A 26,359-nucleotide genomic window follows, 5' to 3' on the forward strand; every position below is an offset into this window, starting at 1 on the left:
GGCCCTCAGCCTGCCTCTGTCCCCTCCCTAGGGTGGGGACCACCATGCCCTCTCCCCTGTCTGTTCCCTAAACAGCTTCCAGGAGCAGAAGTCCTCATTCTGTAAAACCCACAGACCTGAATGCCTCCCCCTGTTGCTCCGGCCTGGGGGGGGGGGGTGCTGTAGGTGCAGACGTGGCAGGAGACAGCCTCGTGGGGGGCACCCGAGGCCCCTGCCCCCCAAGCCTGTACTTGGGAGCTCACGCGAGATGCAGACTTTGGGAAGATTAATGAACGAGACACAACCAGTAACACTGAGAGAGGAGGCTGGACGGCAGTTCTCTTTCTGGCCTGTTTGGGATTTCCAGGATGACAAGGCAGAAATCGCTCTACTGGGCCTCAGCCCCTGATCTAGATGCCCCAGGCCTGACCCTGCGGGGGCAGCCTGGCCCGGCCCGACAGCCCCCTGCAAGCTGCAGATGAGGAGAGGGAGGGTCAGGCAGGGAGTGGCTCCAGGGACCCCAAGGCACTGCACACCCAGCCACCCCACCACGTGTGTCCCAGGGAAGCCCGGGAGAGGGCATCTCCAGCGTCTGAGGGGCCGGGGCCACACAACCCACTAGGCTTGCTCCTCAGGCACTCCCCTCCTGAGGACAGCAGGTGCATCGCAGGCCATCCCCAGCAGTCCTCACAGGCACACAGGTGCACCTGCCCCTCCCCAGGCACGTGCACCCAAGCAAGGGCCCCTGGAAATCCACAGCCCAGCCACAACGCCCACATGTGTGGGGGTCATACCCCAGAGTCTCCTCGGTGCCCCCCTGGAGATGCCTCAGCAGCAGGTGCCAAATACTGCACCTGCACATACTGCACCCGTGCTCATGGCCACCAGGACCAGGAGAGTGAGGGGCGTCCCGACTCCCGAGCCCAACATGACGCCATCCATGCGGGCCCTGTAGGGGCAGGAAGATGTCCTGGAAGGGGACACCCAAGACCACCCTAAACTCTGCTCTTATGGCCACCGGCTAAGCCATGAGGCTGAGGGGCTTCTGAGTGGCCTCTACCACGGCCACCCCATCCCCCCATCACCCAGAGTCACTGCCCTGAGCCCCAAACAGCCCGTGGACCCCCTACAGGCAGCTCCCAGGAGCCAGCATCTTCCACCCTGTCTACAGGGAAGAGCCAGCATCTACACAACCACGCGAAGCCCTCAGACCTCCTTGAAAGCTGCCCCAGCTCTCTCTGTGCGGTGCTCACTCAAAGAGTAAAAGTCAACACCAAAGATAAAATAAAATCTCTCCGCAGTGCCAAAAATACCTCCCCTCGGGATGAGGGAGCAGGCGCCAGCTTCCACAGCAGTAACTGTTGCTATGGATACAGGGCTCCAGCAGGCAGGGGGGTGGGAACAGAGATGAGGGAGGGAGGGGGCAGGGATGGCAGGGGATGAGGAGGGTTCAGGGAGGGGATGGGGCAGGGATGGGGAGGGGGCAGAGATGGGGGCAGGGATGGGGGAGGGATGGAGGGGGATAGAGCTGGAGGAGGGATAGGGAGGGATGGGGGAGGGGCAGAATTGGGGGAGGGGACAGGGATGGAGGAGGGATGGGGAGGGGGATAAAGATGAGGACAGGGATGGAGGCAGACATGGGGGAGAGGCAGAGCCGGGGGAGGGGGACAGAGATGGAGGAAGGCAGAGCCAGGGGAGGGGAGTCTATGCTGTGGAGGCCATACCAGCCAAGCGTCCCCCTGCACACCCAGCCCTGGGAAGTTGGGCTGTGAGCCAGACCTGGTGGGGGGGGGGGGGGGGGTACTGAAGGGCAGTGTGTGCACCAGAAAGCAGGGCATAAAGTGGACCTCCTAGGGAGGGGGGGCCCCAGATGGCCCTGACTCCTAGCCTGGCACTGACCCTCTGATCTGGACTGTGCCCCCACAGGGGAGCAGCACCACCAGTGGAACCCTGAGGAAACCCCACTCCCAGACTCCCTGCCTAGGGACCCCGGGCCCTGAGGCCCCACCTGGCACATGAGGTCTACTTTCCCTGTGGCCCCAGGACGTGTGTGGCTCTGCGATGGGCCTGTGCACCAACCCCTCTAAGTGCCGGGCCCAGGGGCAGGAGCCTGAGCTCCCCAGGACCCCCAGAGCCCCTCCAGGAGTCCCCGGGCCATGGGCTGGCCCTGCCCCACTGCCTGAGGTTCTGCCCCATGGTGCTGGCCCTGTCCCCAGGAGGGGTGAGCAGGACGCTGCCCGCAGGGATGGGTTCCTAGAGAGGGGCTCCACCAACCCACTACCCTCACTGCTCCTGGCTCCTCCCCTCTAGCTCTTTGCCCTTGTCCTTGAAGAGGACTTCCATACCACTCCCCAGTGTCCCCGCACACCCACTGACCAGGCCAGGCAGTCAGGGCACCTGGGCTGCTCCTGAGCAGTACCCAATCACCCCCTGACACGAAGCCCCGCGGGCCCCAGCACCGCTCATAAGGAGCCCTGCCCATGGCCCTCTGTGGTCCGGGTGGCCCCTCGGGCCCTGGGCTGCACGCCGTCCACAAGGAGGCAGGATGACTTCCTGTCGCCGCCCAGCAAATGCCGTGCGGTCCACACCGCAAACCCTCTCTCTTTGAGCTCTAGGAGCCAGAGGCAGGAAGGAGGCCTCCAGGCCAAGTCAACAAGGTTTACACAGGGCCACCCCCCCCGGGGGGGCTCCTCAGAGATTCTCTCCCCTGTCCACATTCTAGAGGCCACCACGTCCTTCTGTGGTCAGCACCCAAGGGATGACACCGGGTACCCCCAGCAGGGCTCTTCACGCAAGTACACCTGCAGAGTCCCTCCCGTAAGGGGGCAAAGCTACAGGCTGAGGCGTGCAGCCCCCACCCAGCCTCCCACATACCCTTGGGCCTGGAAAGGGCAGCTGCCCCTGCAGACTCCCTGCCAACCATCCCCGGGCCACCTCTGCCTGCCAGGGCAGTGAGGGTGTCTCCAGCACCACGGCCTCCGTAAGTAGAGGCCAGCCTCCCTGGGGTGCAGCCAGGGCTCAACCAGAGAAGGTGAGCAGGTCTGCACAGGGCTTCGGTGCACTGGCAGGAAACTGCCACCCTGCTTATTACAACCACTAATAATTATACCCTCGTGACTCAACCTCCACCAGCTACCCCTATCCTGGCCTCGCCCATAGTATTCTCCTTCCCCAGAGAGAAGGCAGCAGAACCCTTTGCCAGAGGCCATCAGCAGTGAGGCTGCCCGGGATGCCCCAGGTACTGCCCCGCCCAAGGGCAAAGGCCCCGCCCAAGGGCAGGGCTGTGGCTCCCCTGCGAGGACCCAAGCACCTGCTCCAGGTCGTCGGCAGGGCTGCTGCAAAGGGCTCGGCCTTCCCACGGAAGCACTCCGGGGCAGGCAGGCCTGTCCCCAGGCGTGCCAGCCCAAGACAGCACGTGTGCATGCCCAGCCAGCCAGCAGAGAAGACGGGATCAGGAGCTGCTGCTGCCACACGCAGACCACAGGGGCAAGCGTGTGACACGTCTGCAGCACCAACAGGGCCCTACAGTGCCGGCTGGGCGCGCACCCCTCTGCTGGGCCGTGGGGTGTCCCCGCCAAGCCCTCGTCCCCTGGCTTCTCTGAACCTCTCCCCAGAGCCTGTGACCAAGAATGGGTCCCTCTTCTCGCGTCTGAAGGGCAAGACCCCACAGTGACCTCTGGCCAGGCGGGCAGCCTCCGGAGAGGCCCAGCCGGTTCCAGGTGGAGAGCTAGCAAGGCCGCCCTCTCCCCCTCACCAGGCCACAGGGGCCCGCTCAGCCCAGAAGCACAAAGGGCCTGCCTCAAAGCGCGAATCCGTGAGCCATCCAGGAAGCAGCCCGCGGGGCCGGAACGTTCCAGGATCACCGTCTCATCCCTCGGAACAGAGCAGCCCTTTGTTTGCTATCTCGGCCATCATCAAATATTTACAGGGGCTCACGGCCTATTCCAGGCAGGCCGCTGGGAGCCAACTGCCGCACTCCCCTGGACACGCGGAGGCGCAGGTGAGCAGGTGGGGCGAGGCGGGGCCTCCTGCAGCAGGACGCAGCGTGTCCTCTGGGGGGCCGCAGCCCAGGGCCGGCCAGGTGGGGCAGCTGGGGGAAGTGGAGGGCAGTGGTGTGAGCACATCCACCCAGCTGGCGAGAAGGTGCCCCGGGGCTGCACCCACACCCTGACACCCTGTGGGTGGGGCAGGCAGTCGGCTGACACCCAGAGGCCAGGAACCCAGTCCACAGCCAGGGCTGGGGATGCCCTGTCCCACCCCCTGCAGCCTCCCTGGGGTCTCTGCCGCACCCTCGCCGCACCCTCCCAGCTCCACGCACTTGGGGAAGCACTCCTGAGATCAGACAAGCCATCACCCTGAGAGACAATTGCCCTCCTGTTTCCCTCCCCTCCTGCCCTGGCCACCCCGGGCACCCACACAGTCTGGCCCCCATGCCTGGGCCCCGAGCCCCCGCCTAGAACCCTCAAAAGTCCAGCTCAGGGGGTGCTGAGAAGAAAAACAGCTGGGCCTCGGTCCGGGAGCCGGCCGGCTCCACCTGGGCCCCTCCGCACAGAGACCTCAGCATCGCTGCCCACCAGGAGCGGGGGCCATTGCCTGCGGAGGATGGGGGTGTCCTCCTCCAAGGGCCCCTCCACCCCAGGCTGCTGAGAAGCGGTGACTCCGTGGACCCCGTGCAGAGTGACGACAGAGTTCTCCCTGAACCCAAGCTTACGGCCCCTCTGCCCCCAGGAGACGGCCCTCCTACTGCTGTGTGACAGCCGTCCAGGCAGGTGCCAGTGGCCCTGTGCTGGCCACCCAGCCAGGAATTCCCCAGCGCACAGACACAACCTGGTGGCTTCCTTCTGGGGCCCCAACAACAGCCGCACTGAGGACACAGGACGACCCCCCCCCACCACCACCGTGCACCTGGTCCCTGCTGGAGGCCAGCACCTGCTGTGGGCAGGGCTGGGGTGGGGGTGGGGGTGTGAGCCCACCCCCACAAAGGCCCCAGGGACTGGGGAGGCAGGCGGGCCGCGGGCTGTGGGCTGTGAGTCACTGTCACACGTGTGAGCTCCGACACCACAATCATGACTTTGCAAAAATACCAAAGCACAGAAAACAGCGGAAAGAAGGGCAGGGGCCCAGGTGAGGGCTGCCGCATCAGGAAAGAGGTTTGGGGCAGTGTCGGCGTCCCTCCCATCAGCACCTTCCCAGAAGGGTCCCTAGGGAACCCCACCCTGCAGCACCCCCATGTCCTCACAACCCCCCCGCCCCCGCCCAGCAGCCCAATGCTGGAGTGAACAGAGGAGTGAACAGAGCCAGCAGGGGCTCCGGGCATGGACGATTCAGCCCAAATGGAGGACTGGGGTGTGGTCCCCTGGGGCTCCCTGATCCCGAAGGCAGGAGGCCTGCAGCCCGAGCCCCAGAGCCCCCGCACCCGCAGCCCAGCGTCCTGCCTCGGGTCCTGCTCCACTGCTGACCCCCTGGGAGGGTCCAGCATGATCCTTCCCAAGGTCTGGATGGTTCTAGCCACAGTGTCCCCAGACCCCAAGGCCCCAGGTCAGAGATAGTGGGGCAGCAGAGCAGCCCCTCCCTCACAGAGTCCCTTCCTCGTCACCTGATCTGGACCTGCCTTGGCCAGAGACCCGCACCCACGCCCCCAGGGGCACCTTGCGAGGACACAGTCTCTGTGGGACATGGCAGTGGACAAAGACTCAGACAGTGACAGGACACAGCGGAGGGATTGTGCTAGACAAAAACCGACATGACGACCAGACATAGCTCACAACTGGGGCCTGGATCCTGGACCCAAACCCGATTAGCTCCACTGGGAGGCACAGCCTGTGGCAGAGCATGGTCACCAAGTCAGACATGAGCGAGACGCACAGGTGCTTTCATGGGCACGCAAGGGGGCAAGTGCGCGGAGCCACAGGGACCAGACACATGGCAGGACACAGACCCTGGCCATCCAACTTCCCTAAGTTTTTCTAAATAAAATGTTTGTGGGGAAATGGAGACAGCATCGCTGGTGCGGGAGGAAGCCTGACGAGGGGTAAGGTGTCCGGGGTGGCGGGGGGAGACATGAGGTATCCGGACAGACCTGGGCGGGCACCCTCCCACAGCCTGACCCCCTCCCGCCAACAAAAGCCCCCACCCTTCACCCAAGGCCGAGACCCCTCTCCTGTAAAAGCGAGAAACCCAAAATTTCTCATGGTGGTTCTGCAGACCCAACTAGTGCGCAAGTGGTCTGGGAGCCTGAGAAGGGCCTCCCCACCCCTTGGGGCTGCAGCCAGCTGATAGCCATGCCCAGACTTCCCCATGGACAAGGCCCCAGGCCAGGGCAGGATGCGGGGCCCCAAGCCAAGCCTCACTACATGCCCCTCCACCCCAGTGGCTCCTCTGCCCCAGGGCTCATACTGTGGCATCTTTATTTCAGGGATCACTGTGGGGAGGCCTCCCTCCTGAACATGTTGGGAGACTCACCACCTCAGGAAGGCGGGTGTGAGAGGGACCACCTGTCCGGGCCCTCCTGGCACCAACACCCCTGGATAGACCTACAGGGAGCCCCTAACCCAGAGCTGCCGCCTTGTGCCCAGGAAGACTCAGTCCAGCACCAGCTTCTCCCCGCACAGCCAGCCCAGTGGAGAACTTTCTAGAACAGCACACAGACAGCGACAAACCCTGAACCACAGCCTCCATGTAAAAACCAACGGCATGAGAAGACCCTTTAGACACAGAAAGATTTTAATACCTGTCACAGCCCCCTGGGGCACCTGGATGGCATAGTCGGATGAGCACCCGACTCCTGATTTCAGCTCAGGTGGTGATCTCAGGATCCTGGGATCCAGCCCCACATGGCCCCCTGCGCAGGGCAGAGTCCACTGAGGTTTCCCTCTCTCCCTCAGCCCCTCCCACCACACGCAAACATGCCCTCTTTCTAAAAATAAAATAAATCCTAAAAAACTGAATGAATGAATGAATGAATGTGTGGGTGGGTGAATCAATCCCGGGACGCCCTGTGATAGAGGCCACAGGTGCAGAACACCCACAGTGTAGGGACAAAAACCCGAAGGTCAGGCCACATCAGAACATAAAGGGGACTGGAATCAGGCATTATCTAGGTGGCTGTGACGGTGGCTTTTCTGACCGTGTTTGCAGAGGTACTAGGTCCCTGCAAGGATTTAGCAGGAAAGACAAAATTCGCCCCACAGAGCCTCCCTTTGTCAACATGCACATCAGGGACATTGACAGCTGCCGGCTGGCCTACAGGTGAGCTCCTACAGGTGAGCTCCTCACCGAGGCATCTCCCTCCGTAGCGGGTTGTGGTTCTGCCTCACCTCACGGGTGGCTTCACTACCTGTAAACGCCCTGAGCCCCCCCGCCCCCCATCACCCGGTCCCCGCCTCGGCCTGTGGCAATCCTGACCTGTTCACAGCTGTATAGCTGAGCCTTTTCCAGAACTCACGTCATTGGAACCTTCTCCACCCACATTCTTCTTAATAACGTCCAGTTAGGGCTCATCTCTGTCTTCCCACAGCTGGCAGCACATCTCCTTCGCTGCCAAGTCACCTTCCCTGGGCTCATGGACCCGGCCGATGTGTCCAGCACCCACGGAAGGACGTTCCCGATGCTTCCGAGTGTCGGCAATTACTAATAAAGCTGGGTAAACATCAGAGTGTGGGATTTTGTGTGCAGTTAAGTTTTTTAGCTGGTTGAGGTCAACACCTAGGGTTTGCCTGCTGATCAAATGGCAAGAGCGTGTTTAGCTTCTTTGGTTGTGGGGTTTTTTTTATGATTTTATTTAGTTGGGAGAGCGAGAGAGAGAGTAGGGTTGGGGCAGAGGGAGAAGCAGACCCTCTCCCCCAGCAAGGAGCCTGATATGGGGCTCGATCCCAGGACCCTGGGGTCACAACCTGAGCTGAAGCCAGAGGCTTCACCGACGGAGCCCCCCACGCACCCCTGGCATGTTTTGTCTTGTGAGAACCTGCGGAGCCATCTTCAGCAGCGAGGGTGGCAACTTGTGTCCCCTGTAGCCTGCCGGGGTGCACCAGGTGCTGTTGGTGTCCTGGACATCCGCTGGGCCAGCAGGCGAGCGATGGGATCCTGTTTTAATCTGCATTTCCCTGCTGACACGTGACGTGGAGCATCTTTTCACGTGTTTGTTTGCTGTCTGCTTGTCTCCTCCGGTGAGGTGTCTGTTGAATAAGGTCTTTGGCCCGTTTTTCAATCAGGTTGTTTGTTCTCTAACTGCTGAGCTTTAGGAATTCCTTTATGTTATGCGACAGCAAAAGTTTGTGTTTTGTTTTCCCATGATTGTGCCCTTGGTTTGTACCTAAAATGTCACTGCCAAGAGCATCACCCTGAGACCAAAACCAAACAAAGACCGCACAAAAAAAGAGAACTACAGGCCAACATCCCTGATAAACACAGATGCATAAATCCTCAACAAAACAGTAGCAAATTGAATCCAACACTACATTAAAAAATCATTCACCACAATCAAGCGGGATTTATTCCTGGGCTGCAGGGGTTCAACATGCACAAATCAATCTGCGTGATAGATCCCATCAACAAGAACAATGTGATCGTTTCAATAGATGCAGAAAACACATTTGAGAAAGTACAACATGCATTCTGGAAAAAAGCTCTCAACAGTTATACATACGTGTAGGTATACACGTATATATGAAAAACCCAAGCTAACAAACTCAATGGGTAAAAACTAAGCGCTCTTCCCTGAAAGTCACAAACATGACCGGGATGCTCACTCTCACTGCTGTTGATCATCACAGCACTGAAGTCCTAGCCTCAGTAATCAGACAAGAAGAAATAAAAGGCATCCATATTGGTAAGGAAGAAACAAAAATTTCACTATTTGTAGATGACATGATACTCTATAGAGAATCGCTAAAGACTCCACCAAAAAATGACTAGAACTGATCAATGAAACCAGTAAAGTCCCAAGATACAAAATCAATGTACAGAAACCTGTTGCATTTCTATACAGAATAAGAAAGTAGTGGAAAGACAAATTAAGAAAATAATGCCATTTACAATTGCCATGAAAACAATAAAATACCAAGGAAAAAAACCAATGAAGGAAGGCAAAAACCTATACTCTGAAAACTATAAAGCACTGATGAAGGAAATCGAAGAGGATACAAGGAAATGGAAAAACATTCCATGTTCATGGATGGGGAGAACCAATATTGTTAAAATGTCTACACCACCCAAAGCAATCTGCAATAAACAATCCTAAAATTGGTATGGAACCACCAAAGACCCCCAATAGCCAAAGCAACCTTGAAAAAGCAAAGCAAAGCTGAGGGCATCACAGTTCCTGACTCCCAGTTATATTACAGAGCTGTGGTGATCAAGAGAGTATGGTATTGACCCAAAAACAGACACACAGATCAGTAGGACAGAATAAAGAACCCAGAAATGAACACACAATTACAGAGTCAATTAATTTTAAACAAAGCAAGAAAAAACATCCAACGTTTAAAAAAAAAAAGTCTCTTCCACAAATGGTGCTGGGCAAACTGGACAACTGCACGCAGAAGAATGAAACTAGAGCACTTTCTCACACTATGCACAAAAATAACATCAAAATAGATGAAAGACCTAAATTTGAGACAGGAAACCATCAAAATCCTAGAGGAGAACACAAGCAGGAACCTCTGTAACCTTGGGCACAGCAACTTCTTACTAGATACATTGCCAGAGACAAGAAAAACAAAAGCAAAAATGAACTATTGGGACTTCATCAAGATAAAGAGCTTCTGCACAGTAAAGGGAACAGTCAACAAAACTAAAAGACAACCTACAGAATGCGAGAAGATATTTGCACATGACACATCAGACAACAGGGCTAGTATCCAAGATCCATAAAGAACTTATCAAGCTCCGCACCCAAGAAACAAACAATCCAGTCATGAAATGGGCAGGAGACATGAACAGATGTTTCTCCAAAGAAGACCTCCACATGGCCAACAACCACATGAGAAAATGCTCTGCATCACTTGGCATCAGGGAAATACAAACCAAAACCACAAGGAGATCCTGCCTCACACCAGTGAGAATGGCGAAAATTACCAAGACATGAAACAAATGTTGGAGAGGATGTGGAAAAAGGAGAACCTTCTTACACTGCTGGCGGGAATGCAAACCAGTGCAGCCACTCTGGAAAACTGTGGAGGTTCATCAAGGAGTTAAAAATAGAGCTGCCCCGTGACCCAGAAATTGCACTACTGGGTATGTACCCCAAAGATACAGATGCAGTAAAACGCCGGACACCTGCCACACAGTGTACATAGCAGTAATGTCTACAATAGCCAAACTGTAGAAGGGCCTCGATGTCCTTTGACAGATGAAAGGATAAAGATGTGGTATATACATATACAACGGAATATTACTCAGCCATCAAAAGGATTAATACCTAACATTTACATTGACGTGGATGGAACTGGAGGGTATTATGCTGAGTGAAGTCAGTCAGAGAAAGACAAATATCATATGATCTCACTTATATGTGGAATTTAAAAAACAAAACAGAGAGAGAGAAACCAAGAAACAGACTCTTAGCTACAGAGAACACACTGCTGGTACCAGAGGGGAGGTGGGGGGGATGGGGAGACAGGTGACAGGAGGAAGGAGTGAGAAGAGTAAGGTCTGCATGTGGGTTCACTTCTTTGCGCGTGGACGTCCAGTTGTTCCAACACCCTGTGTTGAAGAGACGGCCTCCACTCCACTGATTTCCCTTTGCTCCTTTGTCGCAGGGCGGTTAACTCCATCACGTGGGTCTGTCCTGTCTCGTTGAACCAGTTGTCTGCTCTTTCGCCCATTCCACACTGTCTTCATCTTCTTTCTTTTATCCTTTTCCAAAAAACTTAACGTGTATTTAAAGAAAGCTGACACCAATGAGAGGCAATGATCGAGCAGTCCGGAAAATCTTAGAATTCAGCCCTCCGGGGAACAGAACCAGGTCTGAAAACTTATTTGAAGTGAGAAAACCTGCAGCCAACCATCCCCACCTGGGGCCTCTCCACACCCAACATGGGCCCTAATCTGCGTGTGGCCACAGGCAGATCCTCGGCAGCTCCTCAGAAACTCCAGCTACCGGGGTCACACCCTCCCTTACCCAGCAGGGAGCACAGGCCCCAGCCCGCCTGCACCTGGGGGGCCTACCCCACGGGGACCAACTACGCCTGCAGGCAGGCCTCCATGCTCTTCTAGGGTCAGCCAGCTCTCACTCCAGTCTCTGCTTTCACAATCATGTGCAGGGTGTGCTTCACCCTGCTCAGGGCTCGATGCCAGACATTTCCCGACAGTCCCGACCACCCCAGGACGGTCAGCCTGCACTCTTCCCACATCACAAGCAGGTAAACCAAGGCTCACAGCAGGTGCCTTCCCCAGGCCTCCCCACGGGGACACTGTGGGCCTGGGATGCCCAGCCCACCTGCCAGGCTCCTACATGCCCCCCAGCACCTTAGGCCAGTTGCCACCCCACTCGGCTACATGTGGGGCAAAGGAGACCCAGGCACACAGCCCGAAACTCCATTGACCGGGTCAAGTTCTATTCCCTCAGAGAGGTTGACCTGAAGCTCCATGTTGTCACCTTGGACATCATCCAGCCTCAGCCTACAGCTGGGCTGGAGCTACAGGCCCCCAGTGAGGCCTACAGCCACGCACAGGGCCAGCCTGCCAGCCCAGGACCTCAGGATGGCCTCCCCCGACACGTGTCCGTCCCGCCTCCCACAAGCTTCTAGAAAACACCCCTCCTCTGTAAGGGCCTTGCTCTCCCACCGTGGGGTGGTCTGTCCCGCTCCCCCAGGCTGGAACCAGGGCATGCGCTCAACAAATGCCAGCTGGGCCAATGAGCCACAGCCGCCTGTGCCGCTGACAGGGGACCTGGCATCTGGAACCTCCTGGGACAGCTCCCCACCACCTGTGTTCCAGCTAACAGCCCACCTGCAAAGCCTGTGCACCTGCCTAAGCCACGACCCAGAAATGACACTGGCAGTTGGGGGGTGAGGATGCCCACTAGCCCCCCACACTGAGTCTGGGGCCCATGTGACTTGGCCATCATCAGGCCCGAATCTGGCTCAGCCCACCTCCGAAGATGCCCTGAAAGGCACCTGCTGAGCCGTGGGAACATGCCACAAGCATCCAGGGCGCCCACAACAGTGACCACAGCTTGGGGTGCTCATCTATCACTGCTGACCACACTGCCCCCCAACATGGCACCCCAGGGCTGCAAAGGCAGGGGGACAGAGAGCCTGTCAACAGAGGTCTCCCGGCAACCAAACCAGAACCAGAACCACAAAGGGCCCAGCATCGGAAACGGAGAACGTGGCTCAAGGCAACAAGCTCTATGCTGGCCTGCTGACTTCAAACCCCAGTTGTCGACAGAACTGCACAATCACATCATGTGCAAATAAAGACACGCAAGATGCCCAGCAGCCAGCGTCCACCTGGGCCCCAAGGGCCACACATCATGCTCCAGCAAGCACAGCGGCCTCCTCATGTAGCCCCCACTCACAGGTCTGACCACGCATGGCCACTGAGAGAGCACACAAGGCCACCGAGGGGGCCTCTCAACCCGGGTACGAAGCCACCCAGCACAGCAGGTGTCCCTGGTCTGCGGAAGACACAGGTGGGGCACACGCGGCCATGGAGGGTCTGCTGGGCTGGACTGGAGGGAGGCTGACCCACGATGCTCTGAGGGCAACAAGGGGACGGGCACACCCAGCACACCCACACACCCACACGCAATAAGCCTCCCCGGGTGCAGCCAGGTGAGCGGCACATAGACATCTGGTATGGCAGGCACGTTGGGGACACACAAGGGGGATACCAGAGGTCCCCTGTCAGCAGGCCCTGTGGTCTCCAGGCCTGGCGTGCCCCTCGGAAGCCCAATCACCCCTGGGCAAGGCAGAGCAGAGGACGACATCACGAGAGCACCCACGGGGTCTGGGAACCCGTGCCTGGCTGCTGTGCTCAGCCCCCCACAGCTTATCTGTAGATTCATCCTGCCCTACGAGGGCCCCACAGGTACTCCCAGCAGAGGGTCCAGGATCAACACCCCCATGAGGCAGCACAACCCCCACAGGGCACGCAGGCCCCAACTCCAGCACAAGAAGCACGGTCCCAGGAGGGACACCCCCACCACCCCGGAGCAGTGCTCAGCCCTGCAAAAGCAGCTCCCAAAGCCTCCTGAAGACGGACCACAGCTTCCCCGAAGGCAGGGCCACAGACAGGGGATACTGAAACCAGGCTCTCTCCAAGATCCTGAAGAAGACACAAGTGACAAACAACCCTGGGGAGGCCAGTAGCCCACCTGACACAGCTTCCAGGTGCCAGCCGCACCTGGGCTGGCCGCGCTCTCTGCCCTCAGGGACCCCCACTGGCTCAGAGGTGGCAGCAGGTTCCCTCAGATCTGCCCCTACACAGGGACTGGGTCTACACAGGCCCAGAGCTAGCCAGGGACAGCACGGGGGACATGGGACATGTGCAGGGGCAGCCCCTCGGGGTGTGTGCATGTACTTCTGCTACTGCTCTCATAACATGTCTGGTACCAGATTAAAAGTTCATTCAAAAGAATAAAGGCAGGGAGGTAATACTTTAAAATGGCTTCCCTCTAACAGCCAACGTGAGCTCGGGCTGTCCTGAGGACTGAGGAGGGACCATGCCTGGTCGCAGAGCCCTTCCCACACTGATTCACAGAGGTCGTCCTCGGAGCCAACCCCCGCCCCAGGTCTGGACACTGCCTTTCCCGCTCTGGCGAGGCGCTGTCCTCTGTTCTGGCGGAGGCCACCAGGTGCACCTGCCCCCCCAGCGTCCTAAGGGCAGGAGAAGGAAACACTCTGGAGAGTCAGTTTTGGGGCATTCCAAAGCCGCCAGCCAAGGTATCTCCAGGGGGCTGAGGAAGGGGAGGCTACGGAGCTCTCCATGCTAAAGGCACAGCTCCTGGTCACCCACCCTCTACCGGGACACTGACCACAGCAATCCTGGGGGCCGGGAGCTGATGAGCACCTCCACGCGGGGCACTAGGAAACCCCTCCCCGGGCACAAACCCAACGTGCCACCTGCTGCCCTGCCTGGCCGCATGGTGGTCCCAGAGCCCTCCTCGCACCCTCGCCTCCTCCACAGAGGATGGCCTGCCAGGATAGAAGCTTCCTCTCTTGCCTGTGTCCTCGAGGGTGACCTTGGGGGGTCCCCAACAACACACATGGTATATAACAGCCTCCTGGTTGGCGAGGAGGCCACTGGACACCCCCGGGCTCTTGGCTGCTGCCCGACTGCTCCAGACCCCATCTCCCATAGGGCCCCCCGGGACCGGCCCAGCAGAGGCAGCTGACCCCAGATGCTGCCCAAGGAACCGGAGGAAACACTAGCTGCCCCGTCGTCGGGGGAATTACAAGGACAGCGTCCCGCCGATGGGACTCCCAGCACCTCCTGTTTAGGACACTCGGGAAGCCCTCTCCAGCCTTCCCACCACCACCCAGAGTCCAGGCATAAAAGACCCCTGGACAGCAGCCAGGCTCCAGGCCTGTGTTCTGCTCAGGGAGCTGGAGGCAGAGCCGAGCCGCCTGCCTTACCTTACAGGGAACGGAAACGAAGAACCCTTCCAAGGGTCATGTGCGCCTGCAATGCCTCATCACGGCTGAGGCCTACCTCAGAGCCCGCCTGCTGCCGCCCCCAGTCCTGCCCGCCACCCTGTACTGGCCTTCCTTCCAAGGCAAAGCACCAGTGGGGGCCCGCGGCGCCAGGCAGGGTCACCTGGTGAGAGGGAGAGGGTGGGGAGAGAAGGCACAGGGCCCGCTCGGAAACCTGGGGTCCCCGGCTCCTCTGTGGTCCTCCCTTTCTCCTGCGGCAGCGAAGCCCTGCTGCTCAGGGAGGGAGCAGGCTCAAGCCACGCCATCATCCTTGGCACACCAGGGCCCCAAGACCACAAACCACCAAAGCCACCTCTCAGCCACGAGGAAGCAGGACTCGATCCCTCCTGGCGGGCTCCACTGGATGCCACCAGCCCTGCCGACAAAACTCCACATTCCTACTGCAAAGCCAAGGGACTGCAGGAAAGGGTGGCCTCCGCAGTTCTTTGTCTCTGGAGAGGGGCCAAGGACAGGTTGACACCCACCAAGTGAATGGGGCTCACACACACACAGGCCATGCTGCAGGGGCCCAAAGGACAGACAAACCGAACCCAGTTTCTGAGCCAGAGGCAGGCAGCCTGCAGTGTGGCGAGCTGCCCTGCATCAGGCCTGGAAGGCTCCGCTAACTTCACAGGGTGCCGGGTAGGCTTACACCCGGCCCCCAGCTCTCCTTGCTCAGGAGAGCCCCACGCCTGGCAGCTGACCCCCTCACCTCCCCCCCAGTGAGGGAGGGCCTGTAAACACCGCTCTGCCGGGCACTGTTCTGGCTTCCAAGGCTGGCCCAGGCAGCTCAGGTTACCGTTTATATAATCTTCCGGGGCTAGGGCTGACACAGCCAACGTGAGGGCAAGGTTATGAAAAATCCATGTCCAGAGCCTTTGCATCAAAAAGAAAAGAAAAAAAAAAAAGAAAAAGAAAAAGAAAAAAAAGGGGGGGAGCCCCAACCCTCCCTGCATTTTGTACGACTTGGTCTTACGACCTCTGACACGTCCATTTCTCGAGCCCCTGGGCTCTGGGAGCGCGGGGAGGCCGCGGAGGCACTTCCAGGCCCTGGGCAACCCCACCTCGCACAGACCCGGGTGGGCGCAGCCCCGCCACCGTCCCCGCCGCCACCGTCCCCGCCGGGGCACCTCCACCTCGCCGGGCTCCAGAAGGCGCTGGCTTCCCGCAGCCGCGCTCCGCTGCGCACAGACACCTGGCTGCGGCCCACCCGGCCGAGCCGAGCCGAGCCCCACCGTCACACACGCCCTCCAAGCCCCACCGGCCGGCGCGGACGCACCCCGGGCCACCGCACAGGCCGCCCGCACCCTCACCTGCAGCTCGCACCAGGCCACCTCCACCCAGGTCTCCGTGTCCAGCCCCTTGTAGACCGTCTTGAACGAGCCGCGGCCCAGTTCGATGTCGAACTTGAGGAAGCGGCCGTCCAGGGAGGTGGCCACGGCCTTGAGGTCATCCTCGTCGTCCTCCTCCTCCTCGGGCTCTTCCCGGCGCGCGCGCCCGGGCTCGGGCCTCGCCTCGGGCGCCGCCGCGTCCTCCCGCGCCGCGGCCGCCGCCGCCTCCTGCTGCTCCCGGGGGTCGCCGGGGGGCGAGGGCGCGGGGTCCGGGCGGAGCTCCTGCGCGCCCGCGGGCTCGGGGCCGGGGTCGGCTGGGGCGCCGGGGGGCGCGGCGGCCGCGGGGGCTGCAGGGGCGGCGGGGCGGCCGCGGGCGCGCTCGGCGATGAGGCGGCGGGTCTTGCAGAGCAGGAGCACCCGGCGCTGCAGCGGCTGCGGGGGCTGCGCGCTCGGCGCCTCGGCCGCCTCCAGGCCCGGCGGCTCCTCCTGGTCCGACTCCACCACACTGCGCCGCAGGAAGCGCTGGGGCCCGGGCCGCGCCGCCCGCGCCCGCGGCACCGCCGCCGACTCCGCCATGCCCGCGGGCCCCGCGCCGCGCCCGGCCTCCGTCAGCAAGCGGGGGCCGCCATCGCCGTCCATCTCTGCGGGCAAGGACACCGGCCGCGTGAGCGCCCGCCGCCGCACCTGCCCGGCCGCGGAGGGGACGGCGCCGCCGCGCCCGCCCGCGCGCCCCCCGCCCCGGGGAGGGTCTGCACCGCGACCCGCCGGCCGGGCTGCGGGGGCCGGGGGCGCCCGCCGGGGCCTCCCCGGGGGCGGGCTGCGGCGGAGGCCGGGGGAGAGGCTCGCGCGCCCCGCCGAGCCGGGGAGGGGGCTTCCGGGCGTCCCTGGGGTCCCCGCGGAGAGAGCGAGGCACCGGCCAGGCGGCGGCTCCACCACAAAGGACGCGGCCCGGGGCGCAGGAGGGGCGCGGGGAGGGGGCTGCGGCGGCGCGGCGCGGCGCGCACACAAAGGCGGCGGGCGGGGGGCTCCGCACTCACAGGGCGAGCGGGCGCCGTCCATGCCCGGGGCCGGCGGGCGGGGCAGGCGGGGCGAGCGGGGCCGCGCTGGGGCCGGGGCCGGGGGCCGGGGCCGGGGCCGGGGCCGGGGCCGGGGCCGGGGGCCGAGTCGCTGTCGGGGCCGGGCTTCTCGCTCCGGGCCGGGTCTCCGCGCTGCTCCCTCGTCCGGCCCGCTGCGGGGCCGCACTCCCGCGTGCTGCTCCGGCTCCGCGCTGCTGCGCTCGGGCACCGGCTCCGACCCGGCGCGGGGAGGGCGGGGCCTCGGCTGCCCGCCCCCGGCCGGCGCGGGGAGGGCGGGGCCTGGCACGCCCACCTGGCCGTGGGCGCGCGCGGCCACCTGCGGGCGGGCGGGCGGCTCTGGTCCCCGCCCTCCCCGCGGCCGCGCGGCTCGGGGCCGGGCTCTGGAATGCCCGGCGGGCTGCTGGCCGCGGAGGGTCCCGCCTGTCCACCCACGTCCTCGCCTGGCCCCGCCGGCGCGCCAGACCTCGCAGCCCTGCGCCAGGGCAGAATGGGCGGGCTGCAAGGCAAAGGCCCGGCCGGTGGTCCCCCCACAATCCCCAGCGGCAGGGCAGCTCGAGACCCCAGCCCCGGGGCTGAGCCTGGGAGGGGTGGAGTGTCCTTCCCCCTGCATCTCAACAGGATCCATGGGGACTGACCACCAGGAGGGGGGTGCTGTGGTCATCATGCCCGCTCTGCGGCTGAGCAGACGGAGGCCCGAAGTCCCAGAGCTTCTAGGACAGAGGCTGCACTGGGATGCTAGTGCATAGGGGCCTGTGAGGCTTCCGGGAGCCCCTGCACCCACAGCGCTCTGCGTCCCCCACCCCGGACAAATGCCACCTCCCACTGGGAGCCTTTCCTGATCTCTCCTTCCCTCTTTCTCCTCTGGTCTCCCAGACAGAACCCTGTCTCGGGCATCTTGAACCTTATTTCCAGGAGGTGGCCTAATGGCAAAGACCTCTGTGCTCATTTCAGAGCCCTATGCCCTGGGAGGCCCTGAGCTCTTCTGTCCAGGGGAGCTGTGCAGTGGTGCCCAGCTTGGCGCTGCCCCTGCTCTGGCATGCCACCAGACCTAGGGCTGCCCGTGGGCTCCAAGGCCCTGGCACAAAGTACCCCAGGGGACCTCAGACCATCACAGTTATGAGGGGTGTGCCCAGCTGCTGTCACCCAGAGCAGCTGACTTCCCAACTGCTGGAGCCAGTCACGACTGATGCACCAGGGCCGACAGCCCTTCCCAGCTCCACTCACTGACACCCTGTGGCGCTGCGAGCACTTGCACCATGGACGTGGGCAGATGCTGCAGACGGAGCTTCTCCCCTCAGAGTGTGGTTCCACGGTGCAGTGGTGCTGAGCTGGGCAACTGGCACATGCTCTCCAGTTGTCAGATCTACCTCTTGTCCAGCCCAGAGCCCGGAGGAAGAAGGGACAACCTCCAACACCAGCCCCGCTGGCCTGAGACGCCACGAGGCAGGGATCTGAGTGGGATTTCCCAGGCCCGGGGATGGGGGCAGGAGCTGCTGAGGCTCTTTCTGTCCAGAGCCTAGAGACCGCTAACCTGCCATTTGCAGGACTGTAGCTGAGTCCTCCTGTAGCAAGCCTCAGTTTCCCCTGCAGAAGCAGCCTGCCCATCCTGTTTGTCCACCTTGAAGACTGCCAGTTCCTCCAAGACTCTGTCAGTCTGGGAGGCATCCCCAGCCAGGCCTGTCCAAGGGAGACTGAGGAGAGGTGGAGCTGAGTGCATTGTGGACAGACCTGAGGCAGCCTGGCCTCCTCCCTGCTTTCTGGGCCACCCTGGCCACGAGCGAGCACCGTGCCCGTCTGGTGACAAAGGACACAGCTGGACACTCACAGCATTGCCTGCAGGCTATGCCCACCCCCAGCTGGCAGATGTGCATAGCATGGCAGCCATACCCCCATATCACAGAGGCAGCTTAGGCCACGGGGAGTGGGGAGAACCTGTCCCTGACTGAGTGCTACACATTCTGAGCCCTCCGGGGTGGTTTCAGGCAGCTGTGCTTACATGCCTCCAGTGACAGGGAGTTCATTCCCTCTGCTGACCCATGTCCATTGGAGTCCAGGGCTAAGCAGCCAGTAGACAGGTCACAGTCCTCTTTCTCAAGGACCCTCGGGCTGGGCTCAGCAGCAGGTCCCTGGATCCAGCCTGAGGGATCCTTGGGCGGACCTTAGGACCAGGGCTCTGCCAGGACCGTGTCCTTAGATCTCGTGACAGCTCTGAGCCTCCATCCACTGGCTCCGATGGGGTAACAAGCACTGCCCGTCTGCTCTGCTGCTTATCCCAAGGCTCCCATGAGGCCAGGCTGTAGAAGAACACATGCAAGCTGCCTTGACTGGAGCCACTACCCGGAGCTGCTACAGCTGTCAGGCCAAGGGCCACAATGAGTCCTTCATCACAGATGAGTAAGTTGAGGCCCAATACAGAGACTTTTTGGCTTAAGTAGTTTGCTCAAGGCCACAGAGCTGGAGCCATGCCCCACCCCTCCGCAGCAGATGAGGGGGCTCCCTGGGACTCCAGGGCAGGCAGTCCTGGTGCCTGGGCCTGGTCTGCCAGGGAGCTGGCCAGGGCACACACCTGCCCCATGCAGGCTCATGTCCAGGCCAGGACCCCAGCAGGAGCCATGGCTGTATCATCACACTGCTCTTCTGGAGATGGCCAGAGTGGTCCAGCAGGAGGACTTCTGCTAGGGAGAGCAGGGTCGGCCTTGCCCCCAGGAAGCCCTATCGCCAGGTACCTGGGGGTGGGTCTGCCTCTGAGGAGACCTCTGGGACTGTAGCTGGGCTTGTGGTCAGATACGGTGAGGCCAGGCCACCTTCCAGGGCCCCCCGATAGTCCATAGGCCACAGCACAGGGAGGTGGCCCCTCCCCACCAGGGACTCCCTCAGACACCACGGATTCACTCAATAGGTATGTGGGGCCGGCCCCAGCTGCAGGTGAGACCTCGGGGCCCAAGTGGGTCCTCTGGAGCTCAGGTCCTGGGGGGAACGGGAGTTCCCTTATGGACAGTAGACCTGGATGAAGTGAGAGCACTTTGTGCACTCCGGAGAGCAGTGCACAAAGGTGTCCACTGAAGGATCGCATACCAGAGGCATTAGGAATGGCGTCAATGCCCAGTAGTTGCAAATGAGCAGGTAAATGATATTTCACAGGATCCAATAGGACAAATCTACTTAAATACTCTTCCTAGAATGTATGACCCAGCAAGTGATTAGAGGTCATACCCCGTGACACAGCAGAAAAAGCCCCGGAGGGACAGGGAAAGCATGCCTGGACGGGAGCAGAGGGCACTTCTGCCTCTGTGCGTCTTCCTGCACATGGTGGGTGGAGAGGTGGCTCTGCCACAGTCTGGTGGCAACAGTGGGAAAGGTGCTCAGGCGGACCCCTGCGCAGAGGAGGCTCCGCCGACAGCAAGGTTGGAGACGCTTCCTTCAGATCCTGGTATCGCCTGCTGGCCTTGACCTTCAGCCCATCCTCAGCTGCTTTCTCGGAGTGGCAGCTGCTGTGTCAGTCCTCATGCTGAAGGATGGGGATAGAGTGGCTCTCCTGGACTCCGTGTCCTTCCCTGGAACCTGCTGTGGATAGAGGAAGAGCCTGGTTCCATGTGCTCAGGACCACAGAGCCGAGGAGCAGGCATGTGCAGGGAGCAGAGAGGAGGCAAGTGGGCAACCAGGCAGTCCCGTGTCTTGGCACTCGCCCAACAGGCTGGGTGTGGGTCTTCAGGCTCGTCTGTGCCTCGTCGTGGTCCTGCCAACGGGGGCCGCAGGGCTCGCAGGGGTCTCTTCTGCCCAGAGTTGCCACTCGGCACCCGGTGGGCCCCATGCAGCCCTGTGGAAGCTCCAGGGGGACCCACCACTCTCCGCACGACACACTTCCTCCACCCACTGTGGGGCTCGGGCTGACCTCCATGGGGTTTCCAGCTACTCAGAGCTCCCCAAGGCACCTGCCTCTGCGTGGGCCTGGCCATTCAGACTGAGGAGGTGCCCGGTGACCCGAGGCGGCATTAAACCTCTGCCAGGCCCAGCACACACCCTGGAACATGGCCACATCATGGGAGGCACACTCGTTGAGGGAGGCAGAGACGGGAGGAGGAAGATGGACAGGTGGTCTCCTCTGAAGGTCTTGGATGCTCGGCCAATACCCATTATTCACAGCACTTGTGTTGTATGAAGTCACTGCCAACGCCACGTCGGAGACCATCGAGCCACGGCACTTGGGGAGACTGCATCTGGTGCCCAAGGGATGCTTGTCCCCTACCTGCATCCTCTTACACTCAGGGATGCTACACGGCTCATCAGCATGATGCCAGGGCCATTTTAATCAGCAAAATCACCAAGAAAAGGCATAAAAACACAAAAGCCAAAACAAACCTTGACGCCAAAGAGATTGAGAGCAGGACGGCAGCTTGCAACATGAGAGCTGGACCAGGAGACAGGGCATCGGCTGTCACACGTGGCGGGGACACGCCTCAGCAGCGTGTGGTTTTCATGGCTCTGAGCGCAGCCACAGGTGACCCAGAAGATGAGGCAATTGCTGATTATGGCTCAGAAACAAACTTTCACAAGTAGGTAAATTCACAAACATGGACTCCATCCACGAGTGCTGAGCCTGGGCCGCATCTAGAGCAAACGGGTGAATCTAGTCCCATAAGCCTCTGCCTGGTAGACCAACAGCCAGTAGGAAGATAGACAAGAGAGGTAAGGAGAGAATCAACAGCAAGAACACAGCCTCAGAAAACCTGGGGAAAGTGCCACTTTGCTCACAATAAAAAGGTCACCGATTACAGCTGTAAACAGACCATCCTGATGCTACGTTCCCACAGACAGGCTGCGCTGAGAGCCTGAGGGTGACTGCGGCCCTGGGGACACCAGCTGCCCCGTGGGCTGCAGACACACGCGCACCTGCCCTTGGACGCAAGGACCTCGTCCCGGGGTGTGGCCTGGATTGTGCACCTGAGCATCTGCACATCAAGCTCAAGGACCAAGAATTCACCATCAACGGCTTTTCTGCATCTGCCTGGGTGCAGCAGGGCCTGCCGTGAGTCCACTGTGTCCACGTATCATCTCCTCTGATGTGTGAGGAGCCAGGCCTGTGGCTCTGGCCTCTGACATGTCCAGAATCAGGAGAGCTGTCCCCTGTGGGGCCCCCACAGCATGGGTGCAGGTGCTGTGGAGCTTTCTCCGCCAGTTCCTGCTGAGGCCCAGGTCACGGCATGCCCCGTCCCCCTCACCCGCAGGGCCCCAGGCAAAATGCAGCCTGGCAGGTAGGAGGCTCGTTCTAACTGCCGGCTGCCCATCCCCCCGGCCCAGCATGCTGGGCACCGCTGCAGGTGTAGGGCACAGGTCACGGCTGCAGGGGCAGCATCTCATTCCCTGCGAGGTTTTATATGAGCTGCAGGTGCAGGAACACCATCACCAATCAATAAACCACAGCGGTGACCCTCTGATGAGCAAGACTTCATGATCTTGGAGATGGAATTGCCGTTTGGCAAAATAACTGTGCACTGATGACCGGAGGCCTTCACTGCCGTAGAGAGACCTGAGGTGTGGCTGGCATCCCTCGGGACTGCCAGCTCACGGGGGTCGGCCAGGCCAGGACCTGCTCCGGAGATCCCGGGGTGAGGACATGGGGTGGTGCATGCTGCACGGGGCTCTGGTCTGTGTCTGGGGAGAGGTGGCCTTGGGCCTGAGACTGCAGGGTGTAGGCCAGTGTGGACGCCAGCCAGGGCACAGCAGGCCTTGTCACTGAGGCCTGGGGAGGGGTGCCCGGCGAGCAGACCACAGAGGCTGGTGAAGAGAGGCTGCTTGCCCGCCCAGAGGGAGCTTTCCAGGAACACTCATCAGACGTGCATGTGGGCCTCCCAGCACAGGCGCAGTGGGGCTGGGGAGCTGGGCTGTAGAACAAAGGCAAACTGAAATTCAAAATATTCAGGAATGACAACAAGACAGGCGTTTCCTCGAGGAAACGAGTTCACAGCAGATGTGCAGGGTAAGGGTATTGTTAACACGGGAAGAGCTGCGGGGGGCGTCCGACTAGGTTTCGGCTCCTGGTCGTGATGTTGGGCTCTCGGGATTGTGGGATCAAGCCCCACATGCGGCTCTGTGCTCAGCACGGAGTCAGGTTGGGATTCTTTCCCTCTCTCTCCCCCTCCTGCATCCTCACCCCTTCCTTTCTCTAAAATAAATAAAAATATATTTTTTAAAGATTTATTTATTTATTCATGAGTGACACACAGAGAGGCAGGGACATAAGCTCCCTGCAGGGAGCCCGACCTGGGACTCGATCCCAGGACCCCGGGGTCACGCCCTGAGCCCAAGGCAGATGCTTAACCCCTGAGCCACCCAGGCACCCCTAAATAAAAACCTTTTAAAACACATACAAAGAACTCGCGGGAGTCAGTATGAGTCCGAAAGACCAAATTCTCCAGAGTCAGGAGAGCCGAGGAACGAGCTCAGACAGTCAAGGTCACAGTGGTCTTGGGGTGGGAGGGGCCCAAGGGTCCTCCAGGACGTCGGCCACCTCGCCTGGGTAACAAAGCCACTGAGCTGGCAGCAGGACGGCCATTCTCCCCCAGTCCGCAGGACCAGCTTTCAGGAGAGCAATTTGGCAAAATCTTACCAACTTCTCCTCTTGGAACTTCCCTGAGGGAGGCACACGCGGGCCCACGATTTTTCAACCCTGAGTTCCTGGAACTGCCAACAGACAGAAGGCCCCATGTCTAAGGCCTGGGGACCCCACGTCCCCCTAAACCATGGGATCCGAGCCTCCGCATCCCGGCCCCACAAGCCTGGGGCAGCTCAAGGAAGGCTCCTGAGGGCTGAAGGCAGGATCCCTGTGAAACCTGGTGCAGGAAACATGCCCGATGTCAGAGTGTTCTTCTCATTGGCATGAATTCCCCTCCCTTTCCTCCGTGTCTCTCCAACAGTGGCCTAGCTGGCCCGTGCGTGTGCGTGTGCCCGAGTGGCCGCCCCCCATTCGCTGTGGGGTCACACTCTGCACTATGGTCGCAGTAGATCCTCTCCGGCCCCTGGGAGAGGTCGTGCCCATTTGCACTCCCACCAGAGGGGCCACCTCGCCCACGGAGCATGTTAATTGGCTTCTGCGTGAGGAGGAAAGCAGGGCTGTAATTTCCGCATCTCCTGCTGCGTGAGCACAGCTTCTGCCCCACGGCCCAGGCTGCTCCCCATTCCCAACATCTCTTCCCTGCTAACTGCCCAGGGTGGGGGGGGCTGTGCGCCCTGTCCCGCCTCCTAAGCCCTGGCCCCCACCCCCTCAGAGGCCATGGAGGCTGCCTAGGCCAGGTGTACGAGTCACCCTCGCTCGCCTGGTTCCCACCATGCAGGGCCTTCGCCCCGAGATGGATGCCAGGGTGGCGGCCCCTGGGCTACCCCAGGCTTCGCCATCGGCAGCCACCACCCCTCAGCTCGCCCCTCCGGCCCCACCATGCCCAGGTCACCGCAAGGATGAGGGGGGACATTTGCAGGGCTCAAAGGCACGGCCAGGCTGCATCGTAAGAGGATCAGTCCCTGGGGCTCCAGGTGCTAAGACTGTGCCCGCCCCCCCCCCGCCTCCCACAGATGGTGCTGGGGCCAGTTCCCCCAACCCCGGCTCTGCTGTCCACCGGTGCCATGGCTGGGGCGCAGCTGATGCGCTGACCACTCTGTCCACACCCGGCTCCTGCTGGTCAGGCTCCTGTCTGCTGGCATCGTCGGACAGGGCGTCTACCGGGGACCCGAGCAGCTGCCCCAACCCCTCCCAGCCCTCAGGCCTGCCTGAAGCCCTCCCCAGGGACTGCCACGGGAGGCCAGGGTCCCCCGTGCCACTGGGACCCGAGGCTGTGACCCCAGGTGTTCTGGGGGCGGCGCCTGGGCCCAGGACAGAGTGCAGGGTGCATGGGATCTGCCCTCAGAATGACTGGCGACAGGACCATCATCCCCCTGCCAGGGTTGGTGGCCCGCAGAGGGCAGCTGCAGGGACACCCATCCCCCCTCCCTCCCCACAGCCCTGACCTGTCTTCACCGTGAGACCACATGTGCCTGACTTCGTTCATGGCAGGAGAGAGCTGGCCACCACCCAGCAGGTGTCCACCCCCCCCCCCACTCCCGCCTGTTTCTGTCCACAGGGCCACGGGAGGCCCGGCGCTGCATTTCCAGAGCACGCTCTGCACATGGCTCCTCCTGCCTCGGGGACCCAGGGGCAGTGGGCACATGGCTGTTCCTTTCCTGAAAACCAGGCATCTGTTAGCCTATTTGTGTTGTAGACTCTTTCCGCCGCAAAGCATGACACACTCCCCACGAAGGCACTGGGCGGCCTAGTGAATCCCCAGTGCGCTCTCCAGTGACACCCCCAGGTGTCCACATCCCGAGGTGCTCCTGTCCTGTCCCCACAGTCGTGATCCCATCCCTGTTCTGAGTGAGCCTGCCACAGGCTTTGCGGGGAGGGGGGCAGAGCAAGGGACGGCTTCCCGCCCTCAGATCACCCTTCTAGAGCAGGCTCCTCGCCCGAAGTCCTGTTCAAGCTTCCGCCGAGGGCGCCGCGTGTACGACCAGCAGGAGGACCAGGGCTTCATGTCCCCCAGCAGGCGGCAGGGACCTAGCAGAGGGCCATTCAGAGAGCCACCGCCCAAGCGTCCACCGTTCCACTGTCAGGCACCCTCAGCACAGTGGCCAGAGCCCGGGCAGGCCACCACAGGTGCTGCCCCCTCTGCCAGCAGCTTACCCGTGGCTGGGAGGTGAGGGGACCCCGCTGTACCCACACTGTTCCTGGTGGCCACGCGGTGGGCAGCATGTTGCCCGTCCCAATCTGTGCCACGACGTCGTCCTCTGCAGTTTTACAAACACCGAGGACCTGCACTCTGCTGGGAATGCAGCTTACGGGGTGATTTCACACGCAGGTTCCCCCTGGCTCCCCACCACACGGAGGCTCTCCAGGGTGTCCCTGCCACACCTGGCACCCAGGGTGGCTGCGGACACTGCCCCCCAACCCCCACCCCTGTCTGCTAGTGAGACGGGCTCTTTGGGGTGAGTGGCCTCATCGCCACCAATGTATGGAGAAGGAGGGCACCCCCTGTGACCCCAGCACCTGCCTGATGGCCGTTGTGCTCCACCTGTCCCTTCTAGACCACTTGCAGCATGCGCATGTCTCACATGTGCGTGTCCACGCCTTCAGAAAAGCTGGGTCTTCCTCAGGGGCAGGTGCTGTGCTGGGGTCAGGGACACAGCCCTGGATGAGGCAGGGTCCCCAGGGTCATAATCCAGGCAGGGTCCCAGCACATCCCGGAGCCTCCCCACACACCCTGTGGACAGGCCCCCGCAGATGGGCTTCTGGAGCAAGCAGCGCCCCTGGGAG

At 61.2% G+C, this 26,359-nt stretch overlaps 1 protein-coding gene and 2 long non-coding RNA genes across 3 annotated transcripts in view; 1 reads left to right on the top strand and 2 right to left on the bottom strand.

The window, feature by feature from the left end:
* Positions 1 to 16,585, bottom strand: part of WNK2 (WNK lysine deficient protein kinase 2) — a 100,449-nt gene extending 83,864 nt beyond the window's left edge. The window contains 1 exon segment of the mRNA XM_077910941.1: positions 15,929 to 16,585. Within this exon segment, the coding sequence (XP_077767067.1) occupies positions 15,929 to 16,585 (657 nt within the window).
* On the top strand, positions 1,811 to 6,926 carry LOC144321600 (uncharacterized). Its single transcript, XR_013387201.1, has 2 exons — positions 1,811 to 3,979; positions 6,395 to 6,926. It is a non-coding gene; the product is annotated as an uncharacterized LOC144321600 (long non-coding RNA).
* LOC144321606 (uncharacterized) lies at positions 8,445 to 15,438 on the bottom strand. Its single transcript, XR_013387212.1, has 2 exons — positions 12,072 to 15,438; positions 8,445 to 10,833 (listed from the first exon to the last, which is right to left on the bottom strand). It is a non-coding gene; the product is annotated as an uncharacterized LOC144321606 (long non-coding RNA).
* Positions 16,586 to 26,359: the final 9,774 nt, after the last annotated feature.

The sequence above is a fragment of the Canis aureus genome, chromosome 1, assembly GCF_053574225.1.
Source record: "Canis aureus isolate CA01 chromosome 1, VMU_Caureus_v.1.0, whole genome shotgun sequence".
NCBI lineage: Eukaryota > Metazoa > Chordata > Mammalia > Carnivora > Canidae > Canis > Canis aureus.